Source organism: Gobio gobio (assembly GCF_949357685.1).
Source record: "Gobio gobio genome assembly, chromosome: 13".
Taxonomy (NCBI): Eukaryota; Metazoa; Chordata; class Actinopteri; order Cypriniformes; family Gobionidae; genus Gobio; species Gobio gobio.
The window spans coordinates 18,577,224-18,604,726 of record NC_137106.1 but is presented as its reverse complement, the minus strand read 5'-3'; the positions used below and the strand labels follow the sequence as shown (position 1 = coordinate 18,604,726).

At 37.4% G+C, this 27,503-nt stretch overlaps 1 protein-coding gene across 1 annotated transcript; it reads left to right on the top strand.

The window, feature by feature from the left end:
• The first annotated feature begins 72 nt into the window (after positions 1 to 72).
• Positions 73 to 24,894, top strand: cenpf (centromere protein F). The gene is made up of 20 exons (XM_079832719.1): positions 73 to 135; positions 1,299 to 1,507; positions 1,607 to 1,803; positions 3,867 to 3,979; positions 4,061 to 4,152; positions 6,341 to 6,605; positions 6,743 to 6,945; positions 7,568 to 7,693; positions 7,796 to 7,924; positions 8,075 to 8,197; positions 8,324 to 8,459; positions 8,576 to 11,727; positions 12,069 to 14,075; positions 14,157 to 14,309; positions 14,396 to 14,530; positions 14,984 to 15,145; positions 15,256 to 15,430; positions 16,006 to 16,434; positions 16,599 to 16,744; positions 23,670 to 24,894. The coding sequence occupies exons 2-20, from the start codon at positions 1,346 to 1,348 to the stop codon at positions 23,835 to 23,837; spliced, it is 8,073 nt and encodes a 2,690-aa protein (XP_079688845.1). The 5' UTR covers positions 73 to 135; positions 1,299 to 1,345; the 3' UTR covers positions 23,838 to 24,894.
• The last annotated feature ends 2,609 nt before the right edge of the window (positions 24,895 to 27,503 follow it).

Here is a 27,503-nt window from a genome sequence, read left to right as displayed (position 1 = left end):
GTTCCAACGTCATATTCCAAACGCGCCAATGACGACGCTGCATTCAGTCAACAACGATGTTGAACCCTTTTTGAATTTTCTCTAGTAACTGAAGAAGAACACGAGAAGAACCCTGAGAGTACTTGCAGAGTAACCGTGAGTGGTTCTTTCTTTTCTTTTTTTGGTAAGATAATATATTTTTGTAGAATGTAGTATTTCATTGTTGAGAATGGGGTGTCAAAAATCTTTGCCGTTATAAAGTTATTTGATTGATCTATTAAAACCATCCTCGTGATGATTTCTATCACTTAGTATTGTGTCATACTACTAGCCGCCTCATTTTTACCTATATATATATGACATTTTTTTCGTAACTTTACCTGCCATTAAAACATATATGATTTAAATACACGTGCCTTTTTTATTCTGTGTTCTATAAAAATATAACTAACGTTACTCACTAAACCTAAAACCACCTCAGATCATAACTAACTACTTTTATAGATTGCAATGTATTTACCGAAATCTAAATATATATATATATAAATATATATATATATATAATTATTATTATATATAAATATATTATATAATTATTATTATGTATATAATTATTATTATTATTTATTTTTTTTAAACTAATAGGGTGAAGTTATTTTATTACATAAACCTCTTATAATGTCTCTCGATGTGATCCTAACATATTAGTAACATATTATTAAAATCAGGTAAGGAGAAATTTCATCCTGGAGGTCATCTTTCTAAATTTCACTTGAAATGAGTCTAAAAAAGTTACACATGTCCTGAGGAGATCTGTAGTTTTACTGTTTTTAAGTTATTGTTACAATACTAATTGTATGTACTTGAAAGAACTTGATACATGTAAAGAATGTCACATAAATAAATCCCTCGTTTTAAGTAGGTCCTAGTAGTAATTAGCAAACTATACAGCAAATAATACATTTGTGATGATTGTTTTGTGAACAGTAATTTGTCAACATCGTAAGATTTTATGTCAGACTGTGGTGGCAGTGCAGTAGATGAAGTTGAAAATCATCATCCTGTTATCTCTATTCATTAAGTAAAGTGAATTCTAGATTTGCCAATATTTATAATAAATGTGAGAGACATTTTGTACCTGACAATGCTTAATCATTTATTGTTAAATTATGTATATCAGTGTGTATATAATCAATTGTTCCAATATGTAGCCTGTTTTATATCAGTTTTGGGTTATACACTGTATATGATTCTATAATATTTCATCTGTTTGATAGGGAGTTTTATAAAACAAATGTTTGTCTCATTGCATTGTTCAGAGCATGCCAGTGTGTCTTTGAGGAGCAACACAGCATCTTCAGTAAGTATGAGCTGGGCTGTGGAAGAGTGGAAGGATGGCCTTCCTGCAAAGGCCTTACAAAAGATCCAAGAGATAGAAGGGCAGCTTGACAAGTTAAAGAAGGAAAGACAACAGAAACAGTTTCAGTTGGATTCCCTTGAAGCTACATTACAGAAACAGAGGCAAAAGGTCAGTTACCTGAGAAACATTGATGTAGATTTCCTCAGGTTTTGCATCTTGATTAAATGTTAAATATCTCCTTTATTTGTGTATTGTATTTCCCTACAGATGGACAGTGAGAAAAGTGAAGCATCTGCCCTTAAGAGGGAGAACCAGTCTTTGGTAGAGTCTTGTGAAAATCTGGAAAAGACTAAACAGAAACTTGCACATGACATCCAAACAAAGGAGCAACAGGTGAATTATCTGGAGGGGCAACTAAACTTGAGCAAGAAGCAGATTGATAGACTAGAGCAAGAGGTCAAAAAGTAAGTGGACTGTGTTTAAAGGGTTAGTTCACCCAAAAATGTAAATTATGTCATTAAATTACTCAGCCACGTCGTTCCAAACCTGTAAGAACTTCATTCATCTTCGGAACACAAATGAAGGTTTTTTTGATGAAATCCGAGAGCTCTCTGACCCCTCCATAGACAGCAATTTAATGAACACTTTCACAAGGTCCAGAAAGGAAGGAAAGACATTGTTAAAATAGTCCATGTGACTCCAGTGGTACAACCTACTCAGTTTTGGTACTCACATTTACAAATGTGAACCTTTTTGTGCGCCAAAACGAACAAAAATAACGACAATTTATATTTTTGAACAATTTCATTCTAACCTGTGCCAGTCTCCTACGCAGTTTACATTGTAAAAACTGTGCAGTTCCCACATCATCATGGCACACATGCTTCGTGGTGCTCACGTGAGCCGCATCGGCTGCTGTAGATCTCGAAACCGCTGCACTATTTACAACATAAACTGCGTAGGAGACTGGCACAGGCTAGAACGAAATTGTTGAATAAAGTCATTATTTTTTGTTTGTTTTTGTGCACAAAAAGTATTCTCGTCGCTTTAAGGTTGAACCACTGGAGTCACATGGACTATTTTATCGATGTTTTTACTATTTTTCTGGGCCTTGAAAGTGTTAATTAAATTGCTGTCTATGGAGGGGTCAGAAAGCTCTCGGATTTCATCAAAAATATCTTAATTTGTGTTCCAAAGATGACCGAAGGTCTTACGGGTTTGGAACGACATGAGGGTGAGTAACCCTTTAATACTTTGTTGTCAATATAATGTTAAAGGGGTCATGAATTGAGAAATCAACTTTCCCTTGAGCTTTTGATATATAAAAGGTCATGGTAATATAAGAATATACTGTAAGTTTCAGAGCTGAAAACTTCCTTGTTAGTCAAAGAAAAGCTTTTATAGACACCAGGGCCAGCAAACGACAGGTTTTTCAAAGTGGGGATCTATGATGTCAAAGGGAGGCAAGCACCGCCTCAGCAGAAGAAGATCAATGCCTACTTCATCACTGCCTGTTTCGCCCCGCCCACCGATTCGCACATGTAACATAGGCCTTGTGTTAAACCTTCGAGCTAGAAAGCAATAAACATGCCGTTGAGGATTACAATTATTGTGCAGTGACTGGGTTCAACAGTAATGAAACATGTAAGTAACTGTTCACTCTAATGCCTGTTCTGAAATGTAATGATTCATGTTCTTTGTCTGTGTGTCAGTAAATCAGACCAGTAACTAAACATCAACTTGCGTTGTTTCTCTTAGTAGGATGAAAATAATCTGTTATTTAACAGTGATTAAATTCTATAAAGAAAGCGATCAAAGAAAGCTCCCTTTGCAATCGTTGGAGCAGTGTGCGCTGGAGCTGTCAATCAAACAGGAGGTTATCAGAGACACGTTTATCAGTGACTAACGTTTTATTCAACAAATCTTTTAACTATATCACGTTTGCACTGTTAGTGAAGATGAAAGCATTCATTAGTGTACAGAAACTGAGTTGCAATGACAAGATCGCTGCTTTCATTCGCTCAGCATGTGTGTGATTGGCTACAATGATCATCACTGCAACCTTTCATGCCACGATCTTAATATAATGCCATAGATCTAAATATAATGCCATAGAGCTAAATGTAATGCAACACTTTTCACGATTAGTTAACCATGAGAGCTGTAATTGTAAAAACGAGCTAAAAGAGGGAGTAATACTATTTCAAATGCAAAGATGTTAGCCAATCACAGCAGTGGGTGTTTACACTGAAGTCTCCAGCGGACACGCCCCTTAAAACGGAGGTTCAGAGCAGAGGGCTAAAATCAGGGTAGGAAAAATTTATTTATTTTATTTATAAATTATGACAATTTTTAATCTAAAAAGCATTCTAACATTATAAGTGCACCCCAGGAAACATCATAAAACAATTTTAAAAAAAACGCAGTTCATGACCCCTTTAATTTTTTTAAATGTAAATAATATTATTATATAATATATAATAACCCTGTGTCAGAACTAGCCAACAATGTTATGTTTTTCATTCAGGTATAAGCATGAATTGGAACGATCCCAAACTTCACATTCTTCAGAAGTGCAGCAGTTTAGTACACCACAGAAAACCTTTGCAACCCCTGCTACACCTAATCATTGGCAACAAGGTAAGATATGAATTACAGAAAATAAAAATGCAATTCAGAATAGATGCGACATACTTTAACACTGTATTATTGCATCTTCAGACTCAAAAATAAGTGACCTACAGGAAAAATATAATCGAGAGGTTGAGGAGCGGAAAAGGTTGGAAGCTGAAATCAAAGTCATGCATGTAAAAGTAAGTAAAATGCATACATTGTTGGTGAAAAGAGCCTTGTAGCTAGATTAAATAAAAGGGTTAGCTCACCCAAAAACTCATTTACTCAGAATCATGACATTCCAAATCCGGAAGACTTTTGTTCATCTTCAGAACACAAATGAATATATTATTTATGAAATCTGAGAGATTTCGGTTCCACCATTGACGGTCCACGCAACTACCACCTGATGATTCATAAAGAGATTGTGGTGAAACTAATCCAAATGAATTGAGCAGTCCAAATTTTCTGAAGAGACACGATCGCTTTATATGATGAACAGATTAAATTTAGGCTTTTATTCACATATAAACATTAATCAACGCACACAACAGAAGCTCAAGCATGCTTGATTGATGTGCAAAAATCAATGTGTCTGGAAGAACCTGTAACAAGTAGAATTAGATACTGCTCCTTTAAGGCGGAATGCACTCTCTTACTCACTCGCTGATGAGTGGGCAGTTCGTAGATGGAGCAGTGATGCGTGTAAAGCCTGAATATATTTCTGTTGCTCTTTGCCCTGTTTATTTCTGTTCAGTAACGCAGTTGTTAGTGGAGTGTTTTGCAAACTGCCCCATGTGTGCATGGGATCGACAACGCTGATAATAAACTCCTGTGAAATATCAGATACGTGAGTTTTGCTTACACTTGGCTACAACTAGGGCTGAACGATTAATTGCATTTGCGATAATATCGCGATATGCTATAACGCGATTTCCTAACCGCAAAGGCTGCGATTACAGTCTGGTCACGTGACACACGAGAGTAAAGTCTGCAGAAGAAGCATCAACTTGGCACGTTAAACATAGCCTATCATATGCCTGGCCTAAAAGAAAAAAAAAACTATTTGTGTTTGATCTATCTAATATGGTGTTGTTCATACTATAGGCTACTATCATCTCTCCAATGATTCTGGATCGATTCTGAGCTTAGATTTTAATTGCAGGTGCGCGGTGGCGCTGCGTGTGTTTTAGAAACACCCGTATTCTGATTGCTTCCATTATATCTCTCTCACACACACACACAATCACGCACGAACCATAAAATAATATTTCATAACTTTCGGAAAGGTTGACGGCGCGAATTGCAATGACATTCGCAGGCTTCTTTGCACAGGATAAGCGCTGTGAGAAACTGATGTCACGCTTACTGTGTGTGTTCTCGCCCGCCGGTATTTTCCTTACAAATGCTCAACGAAGGCTTCATTCATGTCGTTAGAAACTCGCTGACAGAAGGCTTTCCATTTCAAATGCTCACGCGGCGCATTGTGAAGAGTGCTTGCGAGCACGCGTCTGTGCGCGTCTCAAAATGCTTTAATGACGCAAAATTAATGTAAACACCATCAGTAATGTTTTAATGAATTAAACAGACAGGGCAAAAACATCTTATATTTCAAAAGAGATCTGTGCATTAGTGTGAATGCAGGTATCCCGCTGTCTATGATGTCATGATTAATAATCAAACAGTAAAGCTGAGAAAGAGAAAAATCACTCACAGTTCAGACACTCTTAAATACTGAAAGCACTCTTTGTTCATTGTTTGTAATATGTTTTTTTGTTTCTCTTTATGATTTACTACTTTGTTTTGCAGCTATATTAGTTTATATATTTAAAATTATCAACATGCAATTGTTTTAATTAAAATGTTATAATGTGTAGTTATTTTAAAAAGCTTATAATTACATATATCATAATAAAAAACATTAATTATTAATATTAATCTTATTAATTTATTAAAAACTTAAAAATTAAAAAGTTCAAGAATTGTTTTGGAATCGGATCGTGACTCCCAGAATCGGAATCGGATTGTGAGGTACCAATTAAAGATTTCCACCATTACTATACAATAATGTATTGTTGAATAATACAGAAGATAAAGAGTTTAAAAAATAATCGCATATTAAATCGCAATATTGGTTAAAAAAATCGTAATTAGATTTTTTTCCAAAAATCGTTCAGCCCTAGCTACAACCATTCAGGCAAGCTATCCGGACTCTCTGTGTAAAGTGTTACAAACCAATGAGGTTTGTTCTTGCACGTCAAGCTGATTTGGTTGAGCTTCTGTTTATGTTCGCTAATCAATGTTTATATGTGTATAAAAGCCTAAATTCAAATAACCCTTTAGTTTACTAAATAGTAATAATGCATCTCTCTTTCGTACCACCTGAAGCTTCTGAACCAGTCTGCTGTGAGCCATAAGGACATTGCAAGACAGCAGACAGGGTCCTCAATTTTCCCTTGGCAGCAAGACCAAACAAACAGTCATCAGTCTCAGACTGTGATGGAGACACCATCTAGGAGAAGAAACGGACCCTCTGGGATGTCATGGTCTTTTGATGACACACCAATAAAGCCCCACCAGCAGTTCACATCAGGCACTCAAAGTGACACAGCTGGATCACAGCAGATGGAACAGCTTAAGAATATAAATCAAGGTTGGTCTGACCTTACTGATGGATTTATTTATTTTTATTACGTAATTGAGAATATGCTTTTGAATACAGCACTACAGTTATAATAATACAAGTTGTTGCTCTTTTTTTTTTTTTGCTTGCTTTCTTATACTGCTCAGATCTGAGGTCAAGGGTTTCTGAGTTAGAGCTCCGTCTTCAGGCTCAAGAGAAGGATATGAAGAATCAGATCAATAAATTCAGTGAAATTCAAACTCAACTAGAATTGGCCAAGAAAGATCTGTCAGACAAGGACAAACTCCTGAGCAAGTCCAGAGATGAAATCACAAAGGCTACAGGACAGTATGAGCAGTCGGCTTCTAAGGTAATGTAGGCCTGTTTAAAGCATTTGTACTAATACATATTACATAAGTGTATATACGATAAGTTTTCTTATATACAGTGGCCCCAGAAAGTATTTGGAGACTTAAAACACTTAAAATATATAAATCCATTGTATTAAATTACAAAATATTGAAGCATTTATTTTAAAGCTAACACAAGCATACGTTCATGTAAATCATTGCACAATTTTGCTTCAAAAGTTTGCTTGTTTTAAATAATTGCCACTTATTTAATACTTTAATATGATTATACATTATATCTAATGTATGAAGATAAAACATTAAGTGTGGGGGGGGGGGACTAAAACATCTGAACAATGGGTTATATCCCACGCTATCTCACGACCCATTCGTACGTATTTTACGAGATGGCTAATTCATATGAATTTGTACGTTTTGTCTAAACCCCAGTGACGGGTAGGTCATTCGTACGAATTTGGAAACTTGTCAAATACATACTATTTATCAAAAAAACGTACGAGTGAGGTCGTACAAATTCATACGAATTAGCCACCTAGTAAAATATGTACGAATTGCTGTGAGATCACTTTGGTTATATCATGTGAATATTTTAGTTCATCCTTGGTTGATTTGGCTCCTCAGTGTTCAACAGTTGAGATGAAGCTGAAGCAGGTGACCGAGGAGATGAACTGTCAGAGACATAATGCTGAAAGCGTGCATAGATCTCTGGAGCAGAAAATCAAAGACCAGGAGAGAGAGAGTCAAAAGGTTTTGTCTCCTTACTGTCAAATATAATTTAACATTTGTTTTATATTTTTGAATATTGGATGAGCTGAAACTGACAAATGTTTGTCTTCTCACTCATTTCAGGAACTTGCACAACTTCAAAGCTCACATCAAGCTCTTGAGCAGCAATTTAACCAGGTGAAAAATAAAACGAGTATGGAGATCCAGCAAGCCAAAAAAGACTACAATGTTTTGCAGTCGGATATGGATAAGGTAAGTTGAAAATTCAACTATGAATATTGTTTTATGAACGAACTCGGTTCATTTCTGTTGAGTATATTTTCTTTCTTCTTTGTTCCTTTTCAATGACATTATACACATTTTGGCCAAGTTAATCACAACAGAATGCCATTGGTTTTAAAGGTAACTGCCCTAAAGAATCGACTGGAGAAAGATTTGGAAGAGCTGAAACAGAAACATCTCAGGTCTGAGCAGGCATTACAGGCCAGTCAAGTGAAGGAGGCAGAGTTGAAGAAGAAATTTGATGTAAGTTCTTTGTGTATCTGTTAAAGAAATCGTATTTTCATTTAATAATACCAGATTTGACTTTACGGAGTGTATGAAAGTTTGTAGTATAAAAGCATGTAAATGACTTGTTTCTGCTCGCCTTAGGAGATGCAGAGAGAGAAGAACACTCTCAGTTGTCAGTTAGACCAAGGAATGAAGAGGGTCAAACAGCTTGAAGAGGAAAAACTAAATATTGAGCAAAACCTTGCCAAAAACCGTATGATGGTGGATGATTTAAAAAGTATGTTTTAAATGTGTAATTAATCTAATTGGTACATTTTCAATATTACATTATAACATTTTCAAGAAAAATCTAAAGAAATGCTTTATCTAATAATTTTTACTTGTTTCTTACAGTTAAGACAGAAACCCAAAATGAAGAACTGACTGAACTTCGCAAAAAATTGGACCGTCAAAGTGCAACATCATCTCAAGAATTGGAAAATGCCAAGAAAACACTGGCTGAAACAGAAGCAAGGATTTTGAAGACTCAGGCCGAGTTGCAAAAACTAGGTCATGAAGTTGAACTCAAAACTAATAAGATTTGTGCTGTGGAGAAAGAAAATGAAGACCTCAAAATGACCTCAAACTCCTGTCAGAAAGAAGTTGCTGAGATGAAGAAAGAGAATGAAGCTCTTCTGGAGTGGAAAAACGAAAAGGAACAGTTGATTAACACTGCTGAATCCAACCGTGAGGAAATGCTGAGTAAAATTGCAGATCTGGAGAGAGACAAGGCCAAACTCAGTGATGCTCATGATGGCTTTCAGAAAAAGATACAAGATTTGGAAAATGCTCAAATTTGCCAATCTGGTCAGATTGATTCACTCAAAGGTGAACTGCTTGTAAAATGTGTGGAACTGGAGGAAAAGGGTAGAGTGTATGAGGATCTTCAACAGCAGTTTAGTGAGACACATCAAAAACATAATAAGGAGATGGACAATTTGAAGCAACAAATCACTCTAATGCAGGAGCAGGTGAGCGAGCTTGAAACTAAACTGCATCAAGAAACAAGTAAGTTGGAAGGAATGGAGCAGGCCCATGGTCAGCTCCTTACAGAATATGAAAGTGCTTGCGACCTGGCTAAATCAAAGGACTCCATTATTGAAATGAAAAGAACTGAGATTGAGCATCTTCAGGAATCCTTTGCCTTGCGAGAGCAGGAGCTAGATAAATACAAAGAAGAGAGAGACATGTTGGCTAAAGAATGTGAAGCCTGCCTTGCACAAAACAAAGAGCTGGAACATGCAAAGCTCAATTTGGAAACATCCCTTCAGGAGGTTCATGAGAATATTGCCCTCTTGGAATCAGACCTAAAGTCTCAAAAAGATTCAAATACTGATATTCAAGAAAAGTATGATGATCTTTCTAAAGTCAAAGAAGATCTAGTGGAGAAAGTGTCTTTGGTGGAAAAGAGGGAAAAAGATCTTATTCAAGAAGTTGAATCTCTGCTACAAAAGAATGAGTCCTTATGTTCTATTGAAGAGCAGTTTAATTGTCTTGTTTCTGAGGCAGAAGAGACCAGAAGTTCCTTAGAAAAAATAAAGGAGCTACAAGTTCAGACCGCCACTGAGTTGGAAAATCAGAAGACAATAGCTGAGAATCTTGCAAAAGATATAGAAGAAGAAATAAGGAAAGCATCAAGCTTAGAGCAGGATAATGCTCAACTCAAAGTAAAACAACAAGAAATCGAAAACAAAGCAAATGATCTATCTGAGAAGTATGAAAGCCTTCAAAAATGCCATGAAGTTGTTTGCCAAGAGAAAGAAAATCATCTTAAACAGGTTTCCATGATGACTGAAGCACTTGCTGAAAAAGATGTCATGGCAGAAAAGATTGTTTTAATTCAAAGTGAGCTTGAGGTCTCAAATAATTTGTCTGCCACACTAAAGAATTCACTAGAAAGTCTTCAGAAACAGTTACACTCTTCTGTAGAGCTGAATTTAAGTCTTGAGAAGAATTTACTTGACAGATTGGAAGAAAAAGCTTTATTAGAGACAAGTATCAAGGAGCTCACTGATAGACATAACAAGGAATCTAAAGATTATGTCTCTGAAATGGAAACTCATTTTAAAAAACAAAAGAGTTTAGAGGAGCGCATCATTGTTCTTGAGACAGAATTACAGAGCAAATGTTTAGAGGCCAGAAAAGCTTCAGAAAAACTGGAAGAGGCTGCACTTGAAAAGGAAAAGTTGAAGCAAGATCTTGACTTATCAAAGAACCAACTCCAGGAGGTCACTGATTCCTATCAAAAAGTTGCAACAGAATTTGAAGACTTGAAACAAAATGCATTTCCACATGAGCAGGAAATAGAAAGTCTGAGAGCTGCTTTGGCAATTCTGAAAAGCCAAGAAGCTGCAAAATCCTGTGAGATTGAATCTTTGAAAGAAAAACTTCAGGAGGCTCAAACTGAGAAAGCTAAAGCATTAGAGACCTTGAATGAAAAAAACATTAACATGAGCAAAATCAAAGTACAGCTTGAAATGTTGCAGATGGATCTTGAAGATAATGAAACATGTATTAATTCTTTTGATGCACAAGTAGAGGAGCTGCAAGGCAACATTAGTGTACTTGAAGCAAGGTTAGGTGAGAGTGAGACCCAGAGGTCCACCCTACAAGCAGAGCTTGAATCTGTGAAAGATGACTATACAAAGCGTGTACTTGAAGTTTCACAACTATCTGCATGTTTGGAGGAAACGCAAAAGGAACAACAGTCTAGTTCTGCAATAGTCACTGAGTTGGAGTCTCTCCGTGTAACACATGAAAAACTTAAAGTTTCCCTAGAGCAAGAGAAATGCAAGCGAGTAAACCTTGAAGCAATGCACAACAATCTTATGGAACAAAAACTTAAGTTGGAATCTGATATCCAGGAATTGAAAGCAGATGCTCAGAATTCCCAAGAGCAAATGGAAAAATTAAAGCAGGCACACAATTGTCTGCTATCTCAGATTGCTGAACAGCAAACTCGCATGGAACAGCTTCAGTCTGAAAAGAATCTTGTGCCAAACTGTGATACAGACACAATGAATAAAGAGCAAATCACATATGAGAATGACCAAGATATTTGTGAAATGGCATTTGCCAACACATCTATTTTGCCATTTGAAGAAGATACTGCTGTTCTGAGTATTTCATCACCTGGAGAACAGCTTAATTCACAAGAAGAGGCCCAAACGCCATTGTCTGATGAGTATATCAAACACTTACCACTGAAAGAGCTAATGGAAAATCAATCCAGGGAGCTTGAGGAGCTATCTCATGTTGTTAAGGAGACTGTCAGAACCATGGAAGAGCAAACTGGGGTTAAAATAGAGCAACTCAAATTACAGCATGCTAAAGAGCTCCAGAGCATGGAGGAGCAAATGCTCGATATCAAAAATGAATTAGAGGCCAAACTAAGACAAGAAAAACAACACACAGAGATCTTGTCCTCACAACTGAAGACAACCATGCAGCAACTGCAGGAATTGGACCTTGCATCACCCTCTTTGCTGGCTACTGAAACCTTGCAGGTAACCTATGCATTTCGCAATGTAATTTCAAATGTTTCGGATTCACTTAAACTGCTGAGTTAAAGGTGTATTTCAATTGTGAAATAAATTAATCATGATTGACTTTGACCTGCAAATTTTTACAATTGCATCAGTGAACTGAAAATGCCCCTTTGTGTGATGCTACATTCATGCCAGCAGAATGACATAAACTAGAAAATGACAGTACAGCTTTAAATCATTGCGTTTAAAAATTTTTACCTAGGTAAAATCTAGGTTTAAAGCACTGCTGATATCAAAAAGCTATTTGAGTTAATCTCTATTGATTTGTATTCATACCTTTTTTTTCCCGTCTTGATCAGGAAATGGAAAAAATTACATCCGAAGCACAGGAGAACTTAATACATCATCCTGAACAGTCAGACTCCACCACTGATATTAGCCAGGAAAGAGAAAAATCACTTGTGGAACTTGAAGCAATTAAGGAAACTCTAAGGATGCGGGAAGAGGAGTTTCAACATTTGCAATCCCAGTTTGAAGTCTTGGAATCTGAAATGGAAATTAGAAAACATTTGTGCTCGGACTTGGAGGGCAAAGTTCGTGAAATGGAAATAGAAAAGACAAACAGCACAGACAAATTGATGTCTATCACTCAAGAAAATCAGAAACTGAACGACCACATTGGAAAGTTAAAAGAAGAGATTGATTCACTGGAACTACAGCTACAGACCTCCAAATGCCAGCTCTCAGATGTTATGGAGATGATGGAAAGCTTAGGGATGGCAAAAGGTGAGTGGGATGAGAAATTTTTCCAGATTGAGAGCGAACTAAAAAGAGTGCGTTCTGAGAAGGCCAATTTAGAGAAGCACATCCTGTCCATGGAGGCTGACATAGAGGAGATGCAAGAACAGAAACAAACGCAAACAGCAGAGCTTGAAGCAGCTAGAAGGACAAATTGCAGCCTTGAACAACAACTTAATACAACTATGGCAGAAGGTGGGCGACTTAAAGAAGAGCTTATTTTGTGTACTGATGAAAGAGAAAGTGAAAATCACTCCTTAATGAAGTGGAAAGGAAAGGCTGAGCTTCTGGAGAAGAGAGAAACGGATACACGAGAACTTATAAAAGAACTAGAAGAGGACATTAGGACAGGGAAAAGACAAAACGAGGCTGCATCTAACCAAATTGACGTCCTGAGGAAAGAAAAGGACCAACTAATTCAACAGTCTCAAAACCTTGAGAATACAGTGGCTCTTTTGAATGAAGACAATAAAATGTTGTTTAGTGAATTGAACAGTTTAAAGAACGATGAGAATTTTGCTTCAAGAGAGTCTGAAAATATGTCTTCTAAAATCCATTCACTTGAGAATGAGAATGTCAGGCTGTCCCAGTCCCTTGAATCGTCCCTCTTGGAGAAAGGTGAAATAGCCTCCAGGTTGATTTCTACTCAGGAGGAAGTAGCTCAGATGAGACAGGGCATTGAAAAACTGAAGGTACGAATTGAATCGGATGAACGGAAAAAGAACCACATGGGTCAGCTGCTCAAAGCTGCACAGAGGAAGGCAGATGTTCTTCAAGACAACATTGAAAAGCTCGAGAGAGAGAAAGAACTTTCTGATCAGAATCTGGAGGAGACCATTCTTCAAGCAGAGGGTGCCAAAGCTGAACTTGAGGAAATACAAGCTGAAACGCAAGAGCTTACCAAGAAAATTGAAGAGATGGTCACGGAGCTGAAGGATCTCAAGGAGGAGAAGTATAAACTTGAGCAAGAACTTCAGGAAAAGAACAGCCTAATTGATGAATTGCAGTTGTCCAATCAAGCAGCTTCTGAAAAGCTTAAATCTGTGGAAGAGGCAACTGTGAACCAGCAACAAATGATCACAGACTTCCAATTTAAAGTTGCTGCCATGGAGGAGGAACTTCAACTCTGTCGAACAGAAGTAGAATCGAAAGAACTGAAAGCACAGGATTTGACCTCTCAGTTGCTGTCTTTGCAATCTGAAAATGAAGAGTTTGCCCAGAAAGTTCTTGAATATGAAAGGCGACAGGCGGAGCTTTGTTTAACCAACCAGTCAGTCTTAAAAGACTTTGAAAACAGGCAGCTGGAGCTTAGCCAAGAAAACGCCCGACTTCAGTCACTAATAGATGAGCTGCAGGCCCTAACTTCAATTCAGGATGAGCGAGATGATTTGCAAAAGGACAAGGTCGAGTTACAGTCTACTATTGCACAGTTGGAGGAGAAGACACATATGCAGTCTTCCAAGATAGAGGTCATGCAGGAAAGTGTCACTTCTCTTGAGAACAATATCCAAGAGCTAGAGAGCCAACTTGATGCTATGAAGCTCATGAACTCAGAACTAACAGAAAAGGTATTTTTTTGTCACCTTTAGTGATTTATTTTCTCCCCTTGTTTTCATTTCACATATTCATTTTTTTGCATTCATTTTCAGTTAAATGCACTTCATGATAGCAGTTTGCACCTCCATACGCAACATCAGCAAGAACTGTGTGAGGCAAAGGAAAGGCATAACATATTGGAGATTAATCAAAATCAATTGACTTGTCAACTGCAGGAGTCTCATAACCAAATTGAAACATACAAGGTAAGAATTTGTCCTTCACCGAGATTTACACTGGCTTCAGTGATGTTCAGTCTCTGCTTACACTACATTTTCAATGCACTTTTCAGCTTGGCTTGGAAGCATTGACAATGGAAAAAGATGGCCTGCAGAAAAATGTATCTTATATTCAAGAAAGTCATGATGTTCAAATAAAGGAAAATAACAGGAGGCATGAGGAGAACCTGAAACATGTACAGCAGCAGGTGGGCAGATGTAATATTGCAACAATGTGCTTTTGTAAGAGTAGTGCTTATGGTAAGGGGTGTTATGATAACATAATGCATAATATTAAGAGAGCCCTTTATTATTATTGTTATATATTTTTAACGTTAAACACTTTATTTCCACTTTAATGCCTTTCCGATCTGATATGTGATGGAAAAAGGGAGAAGAGCGAGTTCGGCAAAAGGTTTACTGTAAATAGACACTCCATGTTTTTTTTTTGTTTTTTTCTGAAGGATCATTTGAAATTGAAGACTGGAGTAATGGATTAAAATTCAATTTTGCCATCAGAAATAAATTTACTGTTTACTGTATATATATAAATAATTGTTTTAATTATTTTTAATTGTAATATTTCGCAATATTACTGTTTTTAATATTTATTTATTTTTATCAAGCTCTGTAATCTTTTTTTTATGTTATATGTTCTGCAGCATGAGATGGAGATTAATGCACTGAAGGAAGACATGATGGTGGTTGAAGAAAGGGCTGCACAGTATCTATCTGACCTCAATAACTTCAAGTCTCAAAATGCAGATGTGGAGTCTGTCTTAAAGGAGTTACAAGATAAATTGGTATATTGTGAAAATGAAAAGGTATTGTTTATTGTTTTTCTGTTAGTTTTTCATTATTTTGGAAACAACTGTCATTTCTATATGTAAGTAAAGTAATTAACTTTTATATCAATTGGTCTTGGTCCCTGTAGAGAGAGTTAGACTCAAAGGTTGTGCGCTTGTCCAAAGAGAAGGAGAGTGCTATGAGTAAGATCAATTTGTGGATGAAGTCATGCAAACAGCTGGAAAATGAGAAGCAGGCACTTCAGGAAGAACTTCAGCAGCAGGGACAAAAGATAGCAGAACTGCAGGCCTCACAGAAACAAGGTATGGACAAAAAGTGATTTCACATCAGCCACATTTCATATTTGTCCATCTCATTTTAAACTGAAATAATCAATGTTTTTGGATTTTGAAAAATGTTAAACAAAGAAACATGATGGAAAATTTATAATAAATACTTAGGATTTTGAACTCTGGACATTTTATTTATTTATTAGTGTTTCAAATAATATATTATATTTTTAATATAATATATGGCAATGTTATATTAATAATACAAAATTATTTTCTTTCATGTTTTTTTTATTTTTTATTAAAAGAATGCAAAGTACAAGCATTTTTACTGGTGATCTCTGAATTTTGGACATAGTATATCACTTAAAAGGGTTAATTCGCCAAAAAAAATTAAATTCTGTCATTAATTACCACTGTAGTCACCTGTACTATTTTAACAATGTCTTTCCGACCTTTCTGGGCCTTTCTGAGAGGTAATTAAATTACTGTTTATGGAGGGGCCAAAGAGCTCTCATATTTCATCAAAAATATAATTTGTGTTCCATAGATAGATAGATATTCCCTTTTTTGTAAAATCAATTTTACAGCATCTGTCATGTTAACAGGTGATGGCAGCAGTGACACCCTGCAGGAAGAACTACAGGAGCTGAAAGAAGCTTTGGAGGAAAAGAGCCGTGAGGCGGACGACAGTATGGACCGATACTGCAGCCTCATGGTCAAAGTTCACAAGTTGGAAGAGACCAATGAAAGCCTCAAGAGCCAGCTCAAGCAGTTGAGCACCCAGACAAAGACACCTAAGAGCAGGAGGTCCCTGAGGTCTGAGAAGAGTAACATGGAGAACAAAAAGCCAGTGGAAGACAACGAGAGCATTCCAGTAGGAAAGAGACAAAGAGCAGCTGATGACACCCCCTGCAAAGCAGAGGAAGCCCTGCACAGTATCACCAAGAGACTGAAAGCTGCGGCCGCCACACCTAAAGCCACACAAGACGATGAGGATTTCAGACCAGAGGGTTTGCCTGAACTTGTTCAGAAAGGTGAGAGGTTATCACAATTTGTCATTCGCTGTACTCATGGCACAGCCTTCCACCTCACACAAACACATCAACATTCATGTGTGTTGTTCTCAATCAAACTTTCACAATTGAAGGAAGCCATTGATTGCTATTTTTACACATCTACATCACTTCTTTCTGTACAGGTTTTGCAGATATTCCAATTGGAGAGATGAGCCCATTCATCATTCGCAGAACTACAGCGCAGCGCTGCAGCCCTCGCCTGGCCGCACGGACAACTGCAGCTCAGCAGATCTCCAAACAGACAGCAGAGGGCAGAAAATCAAACACAGTGAGTAGAGCTACCTGTCTATTTCCTGCAACCACAACAACAAACTGCGTCCTACAAAGTAAACGATAAAGAAACTCTTCCTTCTTGTAAATAGCAAAATCTAATAATTCTTCTTAAATGTTATTCATTCATAGCTCAGATGGGCTGTTTGTCTCTTACAATTCAACTCTTTGTGCCATCAATCAAAGCAGATTTGCACACAAAACAAAAAGGTTTCATGCTATGTGTAAAAAGTCAGCAAAATGTTGATACTGGATTGGTGAAAAACTAGGATTTTTTTTCTAGACTATATAAATAATAAGAATACATTAACTTTATTAAATTGCACATAGTCACTTAGTAGATGCATATATTATTATTATTCAACTTACTCCTTTGGGAAATGCAATTTGTCATAAAGCAGCCAACAGTATTAGCAGTGCAGTAATACCAAATTTTAAGAGTAGACCAAAATAATTACAATGCTGGAATGTTTTATCCTAATTACAGAGAATATACAGTATATATGTAATATAATACATTTTAAGTTATTTTAATATAATCTAAACCATGAGCAGTTTTTTATGCCATTAAACACTCTCATTGTGTAGCTGAAAATGTTTAGTCATTCATTCATCAGTCTTTAACCACAGGAGGGCATCATAGACCCTCAGAAAATGTATCCGCTGTCTGTAGTTAACTCATTATGCCACTCTTAAAGTTACTGACCATGACAGCATTTCCAGATGAAACTGTGTAGGACATTTCAGATTATGGAAAGACTTAAATGCTCTGAGGCATTAAAGCTCTCCTGTCAGCTTTTAACTCCCTCCGTAGCTCTGATCATGTCACCTTACCCCAGGTCACCATTTCCTGGAAATTTTCCCATTTATTCTTCAAGAATTCAAAGGGAAGCAGAGACCACATGCTGCAGAGTTACTCTTATGTCCTAGAAATATCCTTCACCACCTTGAATACCTTATTCAGGATATAGTTAAGCTTTTATGAAGGCCAAAGTTCTGCATTCCTGCTTCCATGTGTCAATTTAAAGGAATAATTTGTGTTCAGTACAAGTTAAGCTAGATCATTAGCACTTGTGGCATAATATTGATTTACATAAAAATTTCATTTTGACTTGTCACTCCTTTTGATTAAAAAAGCAAGAATGTGAGTAATAGTGAGAGAATTGTAGTTTGCAATATGTAACAGTGTAATCACTTAAATGTTAAAAAACCAAATGCCTAAAACAACCGAACAATGACAAGAACTTCACAGCTCAAATAATGTTTAAACAGAATTTTTTTTAAAAAGCTTGTATAAAATCAGTCGTGAAAAAAGTTTCGCATTACTGCATGTTAGTGATGTCCGGTTCGTGAACGAATCGTTCTTTTGAACCGGTTCTTTTTAGTGAACCGGTCAAACCAGTTGCAGCGGTTCTCGGATCACCAGTACACTGAATCGAGAACGTACGCGGACCGGTCTGTCGCAGTTCTCGTTCTCGAGTCAAGAATCGGTTGCAGCGGTTTTCGGATCACCAGTACACTAACCGAGAACTGTTTATTTCGGACATGTCCGATTTGAGAATCAATGAGCTGATACTGACTGAGCATGCGTGTGATTTTTCAAGAGAACGAAAAGCAAGTTTTGTTGAACATCGAAATGTGTTTTAATATAAAACATAGTGGAAATATGTTTTCATCATTTTCAAGTTCATTACTGTCTTATCACTGTATGAGCATGTGATTGACTATTTGTGATTGAAGTATTTATTTATTTAAAAGATTAATGTTTATGTGTAATTTTAGTTAATGATGACACATTCACAAATTGGGTTAGTATTAAATAAACAATGTTTTAATAAAAATGAATTCAAGTGTTCAAATAATACACACATTTTAAAAAAGAACAATTGCTGGAAAAGTGCACTTACACACTGTAATTGTCTTACACACTATATTTAACAGGTATTGCCTGTTGTTTGTAAATTTAAAAAAAGTTATTTTGCTTTATCAAAAAAAAAAAAAAAAAAAAAAAATCAAACTACAGCGAAGGCGAAGCCTGATACTGAGCATGCGTCGAACGACTGACTGACTGCACGCGCGTCTCTCTGAACCGAATGAACAACAGCTGATATGAGCGCGTGTCTTTGAAACGACTCCGAGGACATGAATGAGGGGAAAATCGTTTTTTTGATCCGGTTCATTGAAACGAACTGTCTGAAAGAACCGGTTCGCGGAAAAGAACCGAACTTCCCATCACTACTGCATGTAGACCCTCTGAAGTGGTCCTCAAGTCTATTGCACATGCTTCAACCTTTTTTCTTTTTATAAAGTGCACATGGATTATGGATTTTTTAAAATTACCTTTCATGTAGTGTGTAACATAGTTCTAAGTGAATGATAACATCCTGCAACGTTTTAAATCTGAAAGTTATTGTCTCTCAAAAGTAAGAGTCGACTCTGAGTCAATTAAACAAATAGTTTTTTAAAACGAGCCCTAAGCCGTTTCGTTGTGATGTCAAGACGAAACATTAGTATATTGCGCCCACAGACACCAGGGAAAACTTGAACCCCCTCAAATACTGCAGCGGATACTGGATAGCATGTCGAGAAGATTTGTTTTGCAAACTTTGTTTCATCGGTCATTCAAGTTAGTGCTGGGCTAACGCATGGCCTGTTATTGATACAGTTCCCGCATGTTCACTGCAATAAATTAGAAACACACACATTTGTTAATGCTGATGGTGAGGAATTACAGTTGAAACATCTCATAATGTACCTCAAACTGAGTAGCATCAGTGAGGATGGCTAGCCTGGATGCCAGCCGAACTTAGCCCCGCCCACAACATTTGAGCTCGGGCAGTTCGGTCTGGACTTGATCCGTAGAGGAGTAATTGTGGCCGAACAGAAACTGTTCGGACCAATGAAATTGTCAGGGCGGGCTTTAGACGATGATGGACAGATGATAAACAGTAACGTAACCATCCACGTTATCAAAGGCGCTTGGGTTGAATTTGTTCTAATCCTAAACGGAGAACTTGTTCGTATATGCATTCACCTTCACTATTTCTCTCAGAAATGATGATCGTGTTGGTAAGTACTCTGTGTATCCTTAAATTCTTTTTTACAACACCGACCAAGATCGTTTACACTCATCTTTTTCTTCTAACGTTACTTATTCCAGCGTGCGGGCAGACAGGGTTGCCAAGTTTTTACAACAAAACCCGCCCAATTGCTACTCAAAACTAGCCAAAGTTCTCCGTAAAAAAAATGGCATTTGGGGGGTAAAATGTGTGTTATTTTGGCAGGGCTGCCTGCTAAAATTCGCATTCCTGGGTCTGTATATCACATAATTGGGGTTGCTTCAACCCGCGGACATGGCAACACAGTGCAGTTGAGTTCTGTTGACATTTGACAACTAACGTTATGCGTCGCTCCGTTGCTCTGATTGGTTGTAGGTCTATCCAATTGAGGTCTTTCCTGGTTCGGTTGAAACATGCCCCATAATCACAGCCCAACGGAGCAGTATCAGACTCATATTCTGACTAGAATTGAGTATGACGATGTCAGGCTAGAGGATGGCGGTTTGTTTCCAAAATACGTGCTTTATGCGGTAGACCAATCACAACAGACTGGGCCATCTGACCAATCAGAGCAGAGTAGCTTGCGAAAAGGATATATATATATATATATATAATATATATATATATATATATATATATATATACACACACACACACACACACAAACTCAGCAAAAAAAAAAAGGCCTTCACTTTCAACTGTTTTTTTCCCCAGTGAATTTCATAACATGTGTAAATATATTTGTGTGAACTGAACATATTTCAGATATTTAACAGAAATTAAATAATGAGTCTCTGAACTTTTTTAAGTACTACAGTCTTCTTGTATCATCCTTATGGAGCCCCTAAAGGGACCTTTGCAAAAATAAAAAAATATCCAGACTTTCACATGCGCACGGGAAACATCCTAGTGTTGTGTGCATGAGAAACTTTTTGGGTGCTCACGAGAAACTTGCATGCACACAGGATTTTTTTGATCACTTTACTGTGCCAATCTTTTTTTTTTATGAACCATAAATCTTAGCATAAAGGACAATGCACACTGAGCCACCTATTGCACCATCAGCCCTTCAGATCAGGAGATGCACAAGCCTACAGTACGTCCAGGGCAAACCTGAAGAGGGGGATCAAAAAGGCCAAGCACTGCTACAAGCTAAAGATAGAGGGACACTTTTCCAACTCTGACCCTCGACGCATGTGGCAGGGCATTCAGGCCATCAGTGACTACAAACCTACCCACTCCACCCCCGCAGCCACTGATGTCAACTTCCTGAACGAGCTAAATTACTTTTATGCTCGCTTTGAAAGAGACAACAGAGAAACTGCCACCAAGCTCAAACCCTCAGCTGACCCACCAATCACACTCTCCTCCACAGCTCTCCTGAGCCGGATCAGCGCGCACAAGGCTGCTGGACCAGACAACATCCCTGGTCGTGTTCTCAGGGCATGTGCGGAGCAGCTCGCTGGGGTTTTTACAGACATTTTCAACCTGTCTCTTGCCCAAGCAGCTGTACCTTCATGCTTTAAACGCACTTCCATTGTGCCAGTGCCAAAACACTCTAACCCGAGGTGCCCTAATGACTACCGCCCTGTAGCACTCACACCCATCGTCATGAAGTGCTTTGAGCGGCTGGTCCTGGAACACCTAAAAGACTCTCTACCATCCACATTGGACTCACACCAGTTTGCCTACCGCAGCAATAGGAGCACAGAGGATGCAGTTTCCATGGCACTGCACTCTGTGCTCACTCACCTGGACAATAAAAACACTTACGCACGCATGCTGTTTGTTGACTTCAGCTCAGCATTCAACACTGTCATCCCAACCAAGTTAATAGCCAAACTTGGAGACCTGGGCATCAACACTTCAATGTGTAACTGGATTTTGGACTTCCTAACTGACAGACCCCAGAATGTTCGCTCAGGATTCACCTGCTCCACATCCATCACTCTTAACACTGGTGTACCACAGGGCTGTGTGCTAAGCCCGTTTCTCTACTCCCTCTTCACCGCCGACTGCAAGCCTGTGTATGGATCTAATTCTATCGTCAAGTTTGCGGACGACACAACGGTGATTGGACTCATCAGCAACAACGATGAGACTGCCTATAGGGAGGAGATCCAGCACCTGGCCACATGGTGCACCGAAAATAACCTGCTCCTCAACACCACCAAAACGAAGGAGCTCATCATGGACTTCAGGAAGGAGTCAAGAGGCACACACGACACCATCCACATCAATGGAATGGCTGTTGAACGTGTCTCCAGTTTCAAGTTCCTGGGGATCCACATCTCGGCGGACATGTCGTGGACGACCAACACCTCCAGCCTGGTCAAGAAGGCTCACCAGCGCCTCTTCTTCCTGAGGACACTGAGGAAGAATCAGCTCTCCTCGGCTATCCTGGTGAACTTCTATCGCTGCGCAATAGAAAGCATCCTGACCAACTGTGTGGCAGTATGGTATGGGAGCTGCTCTGTTGCGGAGCGCAAGGCACTGCAGCGGGTGGTGAAAACTGCCCAGCGCATCACAGGGACTCAACTACCTGCAATCGAGCACATCCAGAGGAAACGCTGCCTGCATCGAGCTCGCAGCATTCTCAAGGACTCCTCTCACCCAGCCCACAGACTGTTTTCTCTCCTGCCCTCCGGCAGGCGTTTCAGGATCCACCGGACCAGGACCAGCAGACTAAAGAACAGTTTTTTCCCCAGAGCTGTCTCTTTACTGAACTCAAATCCCCGTTGATCCACTCCCCTCATATACTGATAACTCTCCTACCTCACATCCGCCTTCACTTTGTTATTTGCACTACCGACTGTTTATTACAGTCACAACTGTTTAATTATTCATTTTGCACTACCATACCTTAACTGTATTATGCTCATTTGCACTGCCGACTGTTATTTACAGTACCTACTGTTTACATTTGCATTTTGCACCGTACTTCTAACCGTAATATGCAATCACTTTCCACTGCACTTTTACACTTTTTTTCAGATAGCTTCTGTCCATAATTTATTGCACTACCTTAATCCACTGCCATATTCCTCATTTTAGCCTAACATATCATTGTATACCTCTCTCTGTAAAATTCTGTTTATAGTAATAGCCATCTGTATGTTATATTACATATCCACCTGTAAATTCTGTTTATAGTAATAACCATCTGTATATTATTCACTGTACATATTCACCTGTAAATTCTGTTTATAGTAATAACCATCTCTCTATTTATAGATATATTTATATATACTCAGTACATATCCATGTCCTGCACTTATGCAAACGTTGTATATCCTGCACTTGCTGCTATTGCACTTCTGGTTAGACCTAAACTGCATTTCGTTGCCTTGTACTTGTACTTGTGTAATGACAATAAAGTTGAATCTAATCTAATCTAATATATACATGTATGTGTTTATGTATATACAGTACATTCAGTATACACCATTTATTTGAAAAATAAATCATGTAATTAATTAATTACCTCCAAAGACATTTATACAATTGACAGCGATAATTAATAGATAGTATGACAGAAAAACCAACAACTAAACCTTGAATGAAACCGATACTAGCCGGGGATGAGCAAGCCATTAGTCAGCTTGCAGCACAGCCAATTTTCACGTACTAATCAGCACTGGGTCTTCTCCAGAAAGTACATGCTGGGTATAGGTCAAGGGTTAGGACAGGACAGAAGATTGATTGATTGGAACATCTTATATTTATACATTTTGCACTTGTCCGCAGCTTGGCACTTCACCCAGAGGGATGTACAGTACGAGTTGTTTTGAACATTGATATTGCTGCTGGGCATTCTTGACAGCTCAGCATTGCTCTCTTCTGACATTGCTCATGTACTTTCAGGTCCATGCTCCCAAGTCCATCCAGAGCAATGCGGCTGTATTATCTCCACTCGCCAACAGTCCACGGGAAAACAGCTGTGAAAGCAGGCGCTCTCGCAGCTTCAAGAACACCCCTGAGAAATTTCTCAGCGCCTCTCCAAAAGAAAACGACAACTGCCAAGTTCAGTGATTAATGGGATGCCATGCAAATTTCCCATGTTGTAAATGCTATATTTTGCTGAATGTTTATGCACTGGCTTTTTAGGTTTGTAAATAATATTCAAGAAGCAGCTGTATCATACGTTTTCTGATTTTCTATTTCTTGTTTCGTACATCTCATATTTTCATTCTTTTTTTACTATTTCAAACATCTGATGTGTTATCAACAGATTAGTGGTATCGTTTTAGTGTTTGTATTCTATTGATCTGATTTCTTATATCCGTTTTGTATTTTTATAAATAGAAACATTACAACTAATCACTCCATTTTACAGTATGTCTTTTTCTGACTGCTTTACTAAACTTCACTCTGCCTTACAAATATGTTTGTTTGTGTACTTCTGTTTTCTACAAGTGGCCTTTTGGCTGTTTACTCACACACAAGAACTACAGCAATGATTGGTAAGCAATGATAAATTCCAGCCTGAATGCATTAAGCTGTGTAATACGTAGAGATTTATCTGCAGACTGTCTAATACAGAAGTCTATTATTAATGAACACACAACAAATGTGTAATTCTTAGTCAGTTCATGTTCTGACTCAATACAGGTCTGCTTAGGGCTCTTAAATCAATGCCTTTGCTCTTAAATTCACTCTGAAGATCTCCCCTGAGGTGTGGTTAAAGTCTAGTTGGGAGGATTTGGGAAGAAAAAGGTATTATAGTATGTGATTATACAATTAACAATGAGTGTTTCATCATGACAACCTTAAAATGTGTTCCCTGAAACACTGCATTCTTCTTTGATCCATTTACTTAAATTAATTGACACCAATTAATTAGCTTTTTTAGTTTAAGTTTTAGTAATTTTGTTATTTATAATAATTATACATTTTCGTTATAGGCTTTTGTCATTTTATTATTTTTAAATATGCCTTTTTGGCTTATTTTAGTTATAATTTTACTACTTCTACTTAAACATTTTAAATTTCTGTTTGTTTTTTGTGTAATATTTATTTTAATGAATTAATATTTATGTAATGTTTATTATATGGCTGCTTATTTCGAACAATAAAACAATTTTTTAGTAGTTTTAGTTAACAGTAACAACACTAGATATGATGTATTAATGAATTATCTTTGTTGTCAGAAATTTATAACACGATTTTCTCTTGCAGTGCAAAGCAAGAACAAATCCTCCAATGCATTGAAGTTTCTGCTGATCACTGTACAGCAATACATCATGTCATCTTTTAATAATGTCAGCAAAATGCTACCACATAGGGCTTATAATACAAAATATGTGTGCATTATTAAGTTGATCCCATGAGGGAAATTGTGTTGCTTTACCAGTCAGACAAATTTCAACTAATATATAATCAATAAAAAATTAGAACACACGTCATTTTAATAATATAACTTGCACTACCGACATTGCATGTCTCTTCCATAACTTTACATTATTTTATTATATTGCACCATTTGCCAGCTGACATTTATAGCTATTGTTTTAAGTTTGAAGTGCTGCCCTTTTTGGATTAGATCATAGTTCAATATTTCAGGATGGACAGCTTTAATAGAAAATATAAATTTGACTGTCCACAGAGATATTTTTAGAATTATGTGCCATATTAAATCAGTCCTTCTGTGTACAGTACAATAACTAGTAAGACAATTCAATCAAATTTAATATCATCAGAAACAGAACAATTCTACACACATCTCCGGTTCATTTTCAGAGTTTTGATGCATTATAGATACCATTTTAAAGGTGTATTTTTAGGGAATAGCAGATGGTGTATATTTTCTCTACCTAACCAGCATTGTGCATATTACTATATTATTCACTGATGTTTATATTTATATTTTGCATGCTAAAAGCACATGAAAAGATTTCTTTGAATTTCCGAAATCTATTAAGTCACAATCATATTAAAATAGTTGGCTACATTCTGCTGCAATCCTGGTAATTGAAGAAAATGATGCTTTAGTACTGCTGAAGAAAATTCCATTATATGACTGATGTGCTGACTCTGCTGAGAATGATTTTGATCAAAGTCAAGGACGGACAGCATGTCAAATTAATCAGCTTACAATCTGTGACAACTGTACACGTGCTATCTATTGGGGTAGGGAAAATGCAGTCCATACATTCAATAAGATGCCAAAACTATCCCTGTGAACTAAGACTTTAGTTTGATCAGATCACTGCTGAGCTGCCAGTAAATAAAATGGCAAGGTGAGAAATCAATGCACAGTCTTTCCAGACTGATGAAATGCACAGACGAATATTTTGTACATGAATCCTGCATGCATGAAACAGCTTTGTTTTTGTGTAAAATATCGACTGTATCTACAATGATCTTCTACCATCAAGAGTAAACACTGAAGAAGCTAACTGAAGACGGTTCTTTGTAAGTAGAGTTTTAAATTTCATTCACTCAATTTCATTCACTCAACCAATTCATTCAAAAAAGCTGCATTTAAGTCTACTGTTTGTATGGCCTTCCCTCGCTAACTTCCCTCCATCTCATTCACTTGGATGTACATCATTGCTTACGTTGCACAAATGCCCACTACTGGTGGAACCCTTGCAATGGATTTTTATGGAATGGCCAAAGCTATTTGGAATTTTCTCTTACAGCTGTTAGCTACTTTTTCCTCCATTAGAATCGTGAAAGGAGCGTGGGTAAATTAGTTGCGAGCATTGCGAGTTGCTGTTGTGACACAATCGTGTTGCATTGTGTACTATATCTGCCTGAAGTATACATGTATGTTAGGGTGGCCCTTATTTTTGGACTTTTGAAATCTTCTTCTCTCTCCCGTCCAGTCAACTCCCCTTCATGAGAAATGGAAACAAACCAAATTTCACTGAGATTGGATTACGTTTGGGGTGTGCTCAACAAAACTGAAATTTTGTCTTAATGACCATATAACAGCATGTAATTCATAATTATACAAGACCATTAGTAATGGTGAATTAGATTACGTTTATGGTGTAAGACCGCATGAATTCGCTCCAAGGATCGGTAGCGAACCGCGGTGAAGGCCGCACGCGTTCAGTGTTTCAGCTGGAAGAATGGATTTGATTATAATATTCTTTATCTGACTCCATTTATCATAGTTGTCGCATTTAGAAGAGAATGCCAAACGGTTGTTTGATCATTTATATTTGATGGTTAATCATACATTTAATCGTTCCGTTTTAACCCTTTGTTGCAATTATACCGTTCCACATTGGAGATAGTTAATAATTACAGATTAATTCAGAAAGGATCAAAAATGTAACAATTTATTAACAATCAAGTAAATGTAAAATGTCAATTACATCATAGACATAAATCTCTTCTAAAAGGAAACACAAATTCTAGTTATGGTTACACTCTAAATAGTTTCAAATAGATGTAAACATAAACCATTAATTATGCTCTGTAGGCCTCTGCCTAGAATGTTACCTGTGAGATAGAGAGAGAGAGAGAGAGAGAAAGAGGGAGAGAGCTAAAGAACAGCTCTCTCCAGAGAAAGCCAGAGAATCCAAAGAGAGCCCTCTCAAGAGAAAGCAGAGAATTAAAAAAGAGCGAGCTACAGATGAAATCCTCTTTTATACTCTTCCCTGATGTCACCAAATTCAAATCTGACTCTTGTAAAACTGACCATTCAGACCAAACCGTGAGACATTTGAAAATAACCAATAAGAC

Coding starts and splice junctions, on each gene's coding strand:
- cenpf (XM_079832719.1), top strand. CDS start 1,346: ATGAGCTGGGCTGTGGAAGAGTGGAAGGATGGCCTTCCTGCAAAGGCC. Junction 1,508..1,606: donor TACAGAAACAGAGGCAAAAG/GTCAGTTACCTG, acceptor ATTTCCCTACAG/ATGGACAGTGAGAAAAGTGA. Junction 14,076..14,156: donor ACTCAGAACTAACAGAAAAG/GTATTTTTTTGT, acceptor ATTCATTTTCAG/TTAAATGCACTTCATGATAG.